The sequence below is a fragment of the Habropoda laboriosa genome, unplaced genomic scaffold, assembly GCF_001263275.1.
Source record: "Habropoda laboriosa isolate 0110345459 unplaced genomic scaffold, ASM126327v1 scaffold41, whole genome shotgun sequence".
NCBI classification, from domain to species: Eukaryota; Metazoa; Arthropoda; class Insecta; order Hymenoptera; family Apidae; genus Habropoda; species Habropoda laboriosa.
The window spans coordinates 689,342-699,631 of NW_017100164.1; the positions used below are offsets into that span (position 1 = coordinate 689,342).

General features: G+C 37.2%; 1 protein-coding gene across 1 annotated transcript in view; it reads right to left on the reverse strand.

Annotated features, from left to right (window-relative positions):
* LOC108578589 (calcium/calmodulin-dependent 3',5'-cyclic nucleotide phosphodiesterase 1A-like) overlaps window positions 1-9,031 on the reverse strand; it is a 276,404-nt gene extending 267,373 nt beyond the window's left edge. The window contains exon 1 of the mRNA XM_017941952.1: window positions 8,637-9,031. Coding sequence (XP_017797441.1) covers window positions 8,637-8,661 — 25 coding nt within the window. The 5' untranslated portion in view covers window positions 8,662-9,031. The remainder of the gene's footprint in view (window positions 1-8,636) is intronic.
* Window positions 9,032-10,290: the final 1,259 nt, after the last annotated feature.

Here is a 10,290-nt window from a genome sequence, read left to right on the forward strand (position 1 = left end):
TCCATTTTGGTAAAACTAAACCTTCAACGTAACATTAAAATATGCAATTATGCAAATTATGTGAAATTGTCTTGTCTTATGCTAATTATCTTCTCCAGAGGAAATTTTCATAGGTATTTTAAATAACTTCAAAGGGTGAATAAAATGGAAGGAAATGGCCAAAAATGAAAGAGAATTTCACATTTGATTATTCCAGTGTCCGAGATCATTTTAAGATCATATTACGCACAAAATGTCTGCTACAACATACAGTAGAAAAAGAGTATACACATTCAGAAGACAGAAGAAAATGGCACTTTAAAAAAAATCACCCTTTGAGACTATTTAAATTGCTTAGAAAAAATTTTCTCTTACCACCATAGCTACACAAGATGCAATAGTTAGGCTACTTATTTTTACCTGCTCTATAAAACTATAAAAAAGTAAATTTCACATTTTTAGGCCGACAGAATACACGTACGGACAATCAGACCGCATAATACGAAATTCAATTACTCCTCCATCGTTTTCCTATTCCCGAATGAATCGTCCGGTTGCCTATAGACGTTCCTATTCGTAAATTACACGTCGTCATTCGTACATAGCGATTAATCAAAATCATACACGGCGAGGTATGCCTCATAAATTCTCGCGAGTGGATGCTGAGCGGCTAATAACCGTCTGATGAAAATGAAACAACCGATGGAAGAAAAGGAAGTGATGAATTGAACTCTGTCTAAATCTGAAAAACGGATCATTAAAGGGGACAGAAGGGTGGGAAAAAAGAGATGGAGAGAAACGAAACTGTGGGAGCGAATGGGACAAATTTATCGTTTCGAGCAACGGTGACAGCGGCCGGATAAAAATGCCTGATTTTCACCGCGACAAGAAATCTACCGATAATAGCTCTGTTAACTGACGGAGAGAATTAATTGAAATACAATAGGGATGATAGTGTAGTCCGGCAAATTTCCTCGAGAAATCGCGAACTCCCTTTTAAGCATAAATTTTCCATAAATTTTCACATCTTTATTATCTACTCCTTATTTTAATTTTACCTCAAATTACCTAATTTAACCTTGTGCGCCTTATGAGCGAAAAGAATTTACAGTCTTGACTTAATAACGAAGTTAAAGTTTTACCAAAATTTTTTGAAAACATTTATCCATTGAGCTTGAGTTTTGGTGTCGATATGGTAGAAAATTTCTAAATATTTCTAGGAGATATTGAGAATTAGGTTGCGTTAATGAGTAACGTGAGATTCGAAAATAAAATATATTCTAATTTTCAGATTTAACTCGATACACGCTAACTTTCATGTTTTCCGCAATTACGCAATTATACCGATTTTTCGCAGAACGCACACAGAACTGGTACGAACGGTGTACAGGTAGATAAAAGACTTCTATTATAAGAGAGGCAACGAGAAACAGCTGAACGGATTAATTAAACGTCAAGAAAGGATATATTACCGGAATCTTCACCGATATTCGTTCGTATTTGCTAGAGATCGCAGGCTTTCGACGAAATACTTCAAAGCAATCTATTTTTCTGCGTTTTCAAAAAAATCAAGCAATCAAAGTTCTGCTTTCTTTTCTTTTATAAATTACGAAGATTGTCTATTTGATTGTTTTCCTTAATTGCTTCTTCCACAGATGGAAAATTCGATTCTAGTCTCGTAAACGTGCTTTCAAATCTTATAACTCACAGAACGTTCCGAAAAAGTTTCGTTCGTTATAACGAAATATTTCCACGTTATACATTGGGAAACGTGAATTAACTCGTTGAAAAGGATCGATAATGATCACGGTGATAAATAAACAGTTCGCTTATTTCTCATCAAGCAAATTTTAATCCACCTATCATTTCTGCACCGTTTTAAATCATAATCATTATAATTTTAATACAAACTGAACATTTCGCCTAATTTCCATGTTGATCCCGTTACTTGAAAAAGTCGAATAAAAATCCGTCCCTTTAATTAGAATGTTGTTTAACCGGATGATCTATTCCCTTCATTAAAGAATTTTCTCTTTAATTATATCGCGTTTGTGACTCGACTGTTGGACAAGCTCCGTTAATCCCGCTTCTTTCATATTTCGCACAAAGCGCCACAGTTCCAATTAACAAGTCGTTGAAATTTAAAAAGCAAAAAGATTACTTCGTGTTTCAATTCCTTTAATCGTCCATGTTCTATTGTTACCAGACGAAAAATGTTAAAAGTGCACCGGAAAATAGGCGGGAAACGTTTGCCAAACTCGCGCCATAAGAAAGGATGTCATAAATTTGGAAAGTTAAGATTAACAATTGCAATCCAAAGCACGTAGTAGTTCCAGTGTACGCGCATTTTGTGCATTCGGTCGAGGTGTCGGTAAATTGCGTTCTTCCAAACCGACGAAGGAAGAACCGGAAAAGTATCAAGATGGCTGGACGAAATTATCGCAAATTTGTATGAATATAGATCGAGTTTAACTGTCTTCAGGTGATCGCTTGGGAGATAAGAATTCTTATATCAGGTGAAAGCAGCTTAATCTCGTCCCGAATTCGAAAATGGATGTGCGGCGAATTTAGAAAGTGTTGCAACCACGGTAGATTTCACGATTCCGCCATGTTTGGAGCGCCGACCGGAAATAAATCGCTCGAAGAACGAGTGCGGCAGTTGCACCGGGATTATTTCATTCTTTGGATGGTCTAAGATTGGAAGCGCTTTTACGCGTTATCTAGTGGAACAGAGGAATATTGTGAGCTGATTTTTATTGCTTTTCTGTGTTGATTTTTGGTGATCGTGAGGATCGATGCCGGTTGAACTTTTTCTTTTTTATTGAAAAGCATTTTGGGAAAGAGGAATTTGGAGTTGAATTTCTACTTTAGAACTACATTTCGCAAAGCTGAATTTAAGATTTTTAAGATAACTCTGGACATAAAGTAGTAATTATGGATCCATTAAAGGACACTAGTAATTGGTGTCTTTTCCCATTATTGTTCACTTTCCCAGATTGTTCACTAGTGAAAAATATTAATTTTCACAAATTGCTTACTTCCAATGATCCTTAACTTTCGTAGATTATTCATTTGTAATAATCACTTATGGGATCATGTAGTCACTTCCCAAATCATGTATCCTTTCCCAAAAAATAATCTTTTAGGGATATTATGCTGCTACAAAAATTATTCACTATCAAAGATTAATAAATTTTCGAAAATTTCTTATTTCTAATGATCCTCAATTTTCATAGATTATTCATTTGTAATGATCACTTATGGGTCCCTGTATTCACCCCCGCAGATTTTACTATCCTTACCCAAAAAGTAATCTTATACCGTCATAAAAATGATTAATTCTCGAAAATTGCTCATTTCCATAAATCGTTTTCGCCCATCTTCATTTCCAAAGATCATACTTTGGGAAAAGGAACTAACTACGATATACAATGCCTATATTCGAGGATCCATTGATTCCCTCACGAAATAAAAGAAAAAAAAATCCGAAGGAAGTGCATTCCATCGAGGTAAAGTGCCGGTTATTTATAGGAAATCTCGTGTCGAGGGGTTTGGGGTCAACGGTTAACCTGGAGCTGTCGTTTAACTGAATTAGAGCTTCCAAGTAAATAACAGAGGTTTCCGCGATGTCTACGGTAGAAGAAGCGAAGAACGCGATGAAAGTGCGCCTCCAGAAAAGGATTTTTCTCTCCCTCTCGCGGAATACCCAGGCCACAGAATGGGATTTTAACTTGGACAAGTCGCGCGAGCCGCCAAGTTATTACGCAGTAGAAAAATTAAACACCCAGCAGTCGCGGCAACACGCTTTCCACAAAATCGTATTTCCTTCCTCGAAAAAAGTCATTTTCCGTGAGATTCTTTTTTTTTTTGCTTTTTTCCCTCGCAAAAATCGAAACGTCCCTCTCGGAATTCGAAATATGCACGCGTCGAAGCTCGTTCAAATAACGTTTGTTTAATACCCTGTAGGTGTACAATCAAAGGTACAATTTTATTTTATTTTTATTTTTCATTTTAACATAATTTTAACGTAATTTCAAAATTGAACAATCAATTCTACATATCGTTGTCCTTTAAAGTAATAAGAAATCTGGTTACAGAGGATTAAAGTTTACTTTATCACGCTTAAGTTATGCTACAAAGTGCATGATTGAAATATTTGTGACGAAGGTAAGGTAGATCTCGTAAAATTCGATAAATACTCGTTTTGCCTGTCAGGTCGTAGTCACTTTTTTTATTCCAAGCTTGTGCAAAGTGGTTATTTATGAGTCCATATATTTCATACAAACGAAAGCATTTTTCTTTTTTTTATTTTGGAAAAATATCCAAATGTCTACTGCAGATTTTAATTGAATTGCAAAAGAAAATGTGCTAGTAGTGTTTTACAGACAGCCCGAGTAAAAACAAAGGTATAAATAAGAATGAAAATGATTTGCTTGGTAATTTGAAGCACGTGTTGCCGAGTTAGTATCGTTATTCTGGCAGCGTCGAAAACATCTCTTTACTTGAGGAAGAGATTCGTTCGGAAAGCACTCGTCGTTCAAAACTTGTTCAAACCGCAAACGAAGCTGTCTTCCTTTTCCTCGTTACGCAAGCCTCAATTATATGTCAGTTACAACAGTTCTTTCTTATTAACGGAAGCTTCTGTCAGCAAGAGGCTATTTCGTAGCTTCTTTGTATATAAATAACAGCTATAAATTGTTCGAGATTCTGCAAATAGTAAAAATAACGAAAACGCAATTCCTTTGAACACATTTGCAACAATTTTATTAACCTTATACTAATCACTTTTAATAACCATGATAATTTTAAAAGTAACATTTAAAAACTCGTTTTCTTTCTTATTACTTTCTTATTTACTTTTTTTTTTTGTTTTACCCAAAAGTATACTATTTTCACTAAATACCTCCAAAAATAGGACAATTAAAAAATTGTTTTTCTAATAAAAACTACGCACCTGAAAATCACGGTGCTCTCTGAATGCAGAAATCGTGTTGCCTTGTTTAAAACGAACGGCAAGTAGTTTTGACGGCATTGCTATGAAAGCACTTGAGGCGAGGATCTACATGTATAGTCGATGGAAGCAATATAGCGAGGTCGTGAAATCGATCAGGCGTCAAAATTTACACGTTCGAGCATATCGACGAGCGAATGGACAGGAATCTGAGAAGATAAGAACCCGAAACCTCGGTCAGGGCCGTATGAAGTGTGTCTCAACTGTTTGTTACCGTGATCTTATTTCTCGGTTGGAAGATATCACGATGGATGTTTCCCTATTGGTTGTTTAGTTTTAGGTTAAACTACGTTGTTCGGTTTTTTTTAATATGTACACTCCGTACACGTTCTGATTCTCTCCGTACATATTCTCCTTTCGGGCTTGCGAAAGCTACCTTTATACATGTTTTTGTAGCTGCTAATTCGGAAAAAGGGCCAATCAACGCCTTTCCTAGAAAAAGGCCTCTTTCGCGAACCCTTATTGGCAGGTAGATAGAAGCGATGCAAGTCAACGGTGGAGGTGATCGGTCGCGTGGTTCGTGTTGAGGACACGACATCAACTTTGATTCAGTCCCAATGAAAAAATGAAAAATGTCGCGTTCGAACCTGAGTGTTATATGAGCCACTCAGAAGCGAAAGTGACTAACTCCGTAAAATAAAATTTGTTAAATTTGTTTCATTTAGGAAAAATATGAAAAAGTGGGGTTAATCATTTTAGCTTCTGAGTGACCTATACAGGGTGTCCCGTAACGTTGGGACTACCCGAAAATGGGGGGTTGCTGAGGTGACCCTGAACAACTTTTTCCTTATCCAAAATGTAGTTTGAAGCTTCGTTTTCGAGTTATTAACGAAAAACACTGGCCAATCACAGCGCCCGTAGAGCCAGCGCTCAGGGACGGGCGAACAGAGATTCACCCGCGCGCTATCGTGAACGACGCGTACGCGTGACTTTTCGGTTATCGATCGCTGTCAAAAAAATTTCACTTTGCACCGCTATTTTTATAAGACTTAGAGAAATGGTTTTTTGCCGTCATTCCGACGTTTGTATAAATTTTTGAAAAAACTGCAATTAGTCGGAATCGCGAAGAAAATAGCGAAGGTCGTTTTTACAACTTTTATATCTGAGCTCGTAATGAAAATTTGAAGAATATATCACGATGTTAAGCGAAAACATCGATTGATCTGGACGCATGCAGGGTCGTATGCGTCTTATAGAAGCCCCCTAAAACTGAAATCACAAACGTCGAGTGAATAAACGTGAATCTTTGCACAGTCGACGCTTCTAGCAAGCAAACAGCGACTGTGTTTCGATCGGTATGGTTCAGTATCTACCTTTCTTCTGTTTTTATCAAATTTTTAAACGTACTGTGACGGATGAGTCGGTGCTGAGTTGACTTCGTACGATCCTGAACGAGGCTCTATCTCCTTATCTCGCCCAAACTGATGCTTTGGCGATCGGATTTCACGCACTTTCAAGCTTGCCTAATTGTACGATCTCACTGTAGCTCTTTCACCAAGTATACTGCATCAATCGGTGGTGCTAATTAACACCTCGCTATATTTCTTCCACCGACTATACGCACAGCGCGTTCCCCCGCGGCAATACCTTCGAATTTCTCCATAGTTTCTCGCGTCACTGTATTACTTGCACGATCTTTATGTAACAAGCGCCTTTCACATCATCAATATGTATTACATGCAGGCTGTAACTTGGCAGAAAGATGTAAATTAGGTGTGTCTATGCGTATTTAGATGTACAGTACATTACGCGGTTCTTATCACTTTTAAAAATAGAGAAAATGATACAGAGTTAAATTTAAATTGTGCGAGTATCGTTTATACTACTGAATATTCGGTAGATCAATAAGTAAAATAGTAATAAAACAAAATAATAAATTAAATTCAGTTTAGTTAGTGGAATAAGACAAAAAGGGATGAGTAAACGAGGCGAAATAATTAAGTAAATTAGCAATGTACAGTTAGAATATTAAATATTACAATTATCTTTAGCATTTTTATACTTTCTCAGGAAATTTCATTAAAAATTGCTAAAATTTGAAAATTGAAAACTTTTTTTATCGAAAATCGTCCACGTTTGAAGATACTTTAGTAATAATAATAATCGTGAATCACTTTCTGCAAATATTTGGACGAGGTATAACTTCCTTTAAAACGTTCTAACAGCAACGACGATTAAACCACGAGAATATACTTGTTGATTACGTTGCGAGCAATTTTGACACAGCGAAACGCCCACATTTTTGAATAGTTCACAATAGTTCCGCGCCAGCTTTCGAGGTATTTAAATGCCAGTGGTGAATGTAATTGGCAGTGGTAATTGTACCACCACAGATAATTGACATTTAGATCGCAACAGCAACTGAATTACCCTTTCGAAACATTTAAGTAACAGTAATAACGAAACCACGCATCAGCGGTAATTGGATAACAATATTACAGTTGCCAGCCGCTCTTGTGAGTCATTTAGGTATCAGTAACGAGCGGACCGCACTTTGGGCATATGGATCGTAGCAGAAACTGAACTACCCTTTGGGAATACTTCTAACATCAATTCATAGTTCATCCTTCGAGGACGTTCAAGTAACAGTAATTACTGTAACGCGGATTTTTATGCAAATTCATATTTTCATGAGAATAATTTTAAAATAAAAGCTAGATAGGCAATTGTTTTATTCGCTTATAATATATTTTATTCACTAAATATATTGTAGCACAGTGAGTGCTATATTTTGAGTTTATTTATATATTTCTGCTTATTATATGCATTCTGTTAATTGTTGTCTTGAAATTTTCCATAAATGCACAAAAATCCGCAGTCTAGTAATTATTATATTAATAAAATAACTGGAAAATATTGAAATATCCACATTTTGTACTAAATTCTTCGTTCAAAAATTTATAGCATCGAGAAAAAGTTTGACAGACAAATATTCATGAGAAACGGTGCATTTATCTTTCTATAAATTTGGCGCTCGACGTATTTAATCTGGGTTCAATCTCACTCCAAACTTGAATCTCTAGCATATACACACCCAAAAATCCCTAAAAATTTCGGCCACTTGCTTTCTCTCAGATCTTTAACGCTAGGAAGACAGCGGCCGGGTCAAAAGTGACCCATTAGCAGTTTTCCAAAAAAAAGTGAATGTTCGATATTGATAAGTAGACCGCGGATTTTTATGCAAATTTATATTTTTGAGAATACAGTAAAGAAAAGTAGAACTTCGGTACAAAATTATTTCATCTACCAGGCATTCTGTGCAATATTGCACCTTCAAATTTCCTATAAATGCATAAATATTCGCAGTCTGTTGATAAGTATTATCCCTTGTGTAATAACTTTCCGACTTCGTTTTCTGCATACATACTTCTACGTACTTATGTCAATACGAATCTAATTCTTCAATCGCATTTCAATTAACCCAAAAATTCACTTCTGCAAATTTGCTAATTGGTCCTTCCATTAAAACGCAATCGTATAATGCGCTTCGTATTCAGCGCAAATCTCGAAACACGTGAATCACCGTAATACATTCGAAATATTAATCTTTCGAACGACGAGGATTAACTCGTCCTCCCCACTTAACAGGTTAAACGGACCACTGAAACTTGCAGCGTCGGGGCAACGGGAGAGAAGTATCACTTACCTTGTGCATGCCTGTCCTTGTCCATTTCTCTCTGATTCAGCTGAGAGTGGGTCGTGTCACGGTCCTCTTAGATCACTGCATCACGAAACTTTCCAACTTCGATCGATCTCGCTGGATCTCGCACGTTCAGGCTCGCACGAATTATTTCCAAACGTTGTGCGCATCTGTTGTAGGAACGGACTCGGGAGGACCAGCAGGAGGAGCAAGAGGACACAAATGGAGGAGGAGTTGGTGGAGTGAATTTTACGTGTTTACCTGAAGGAAGGATAGAGAGAGAGAAAGAGAGAGAGAGAGAGGCTATACGTGAAAAAGGAGACAGCCGACACCTTTGACAAGCAGCGCAGAAAATCATGCACATCAGCCGGCGCACATCCTGCGGTATTTATATCTAATCAAATTAATCGATCGGACCAACGTTACTGCACACCCGTTATTCCCTCTTTTTATTCAGATTCTCACTGCTCGTACCGCGACAACGATCCGTGATAGTCAGCTTTGTCTGATCAACAGAAAGAATCACTGTTAATTATATCGATGATCTTGGCTGGTTCTCCTTCGGAATTCTCTTGCGGCTAACAGCAATCAGCTAAATCTCGCGTTCATCTGCAAAAGGATTCGCATTTCTCGTGTTAATCAAAGAATTAATTCGCTGCCTTTGATATTCGCTGTGAAATTAAGCGAGTTAATTGCGTTATATCTGTTCAACAGACGAAAATTGCGGAGAACGTTAGCGAAGTCTCGCGCGTCTTTACGCTCGCCTCGCAGTGCACAGTGGATTTCATTTTTGTGAAATGTCCACGATTAAATTGAACTTCTTAGGTTTCTTTTCCCTTTTTTTTTGCTTAATTTCTTTTGATTCGTTTTTCGAATGGTTAACGCTGAGGTTTGGATAATCGAACGAACACACGGCTGTTTTCGCGGGAGATCCAGTGCACTAAGGGAAGAGGCGCGTCGCGACGCGCGAGTCTTCACGCCGTTCGAGCAGCTGTTGACATCGTTAACAATGGACACCCTTGAATCGTCTTCCACCCTCGATGATTCTCGAAAGTCCCGTTTTTTTACGCGGGAATCGCGTTGCTGACGTAAACGTGATACCGATTTCGAATATTCCCGATCTACTTTAAGGTCTACTCCAGCTTTTCGTCGAACAATTTTTACGCACTTCGTAAAATTCACGTTTTTACAGCCAATCCTCCGATCTACTTTGAGGTATACTCCAGCTTTTCGTCGAACAATTTTTACGCACTTCGTAAAATTCACGTTTTTACAGCCAATCAACCAGAATCACCTACTATTTTTTATCAAATCTTGCATAGGGGAGAATAGTCCGTTTTTATATGTTATTCTAAGAAATTTCGTACTTGGAATTTTCATTCGAAATTTCACGCAGAATTCTATGAGAATTTTTTAAACATCGTTTTGATCAAATGTAACTTCCGGTCGAATATATTTTCACCGACGATTCGAGGCCGTAGAAGAGAGAAACGAAAGGAACGAGTGGTAATTGGAAATTTCACGCGGAATTCTGTGAGAAATTTTTTAATTTTCTAATCGAATATACTTTTGCCAAATTCTGCATACTGGAAAATGCTTCGTTTTTATACGTTGTTAGAAGAAACTTCGTACTGTCAAATAGACACAATGAATTCTCATT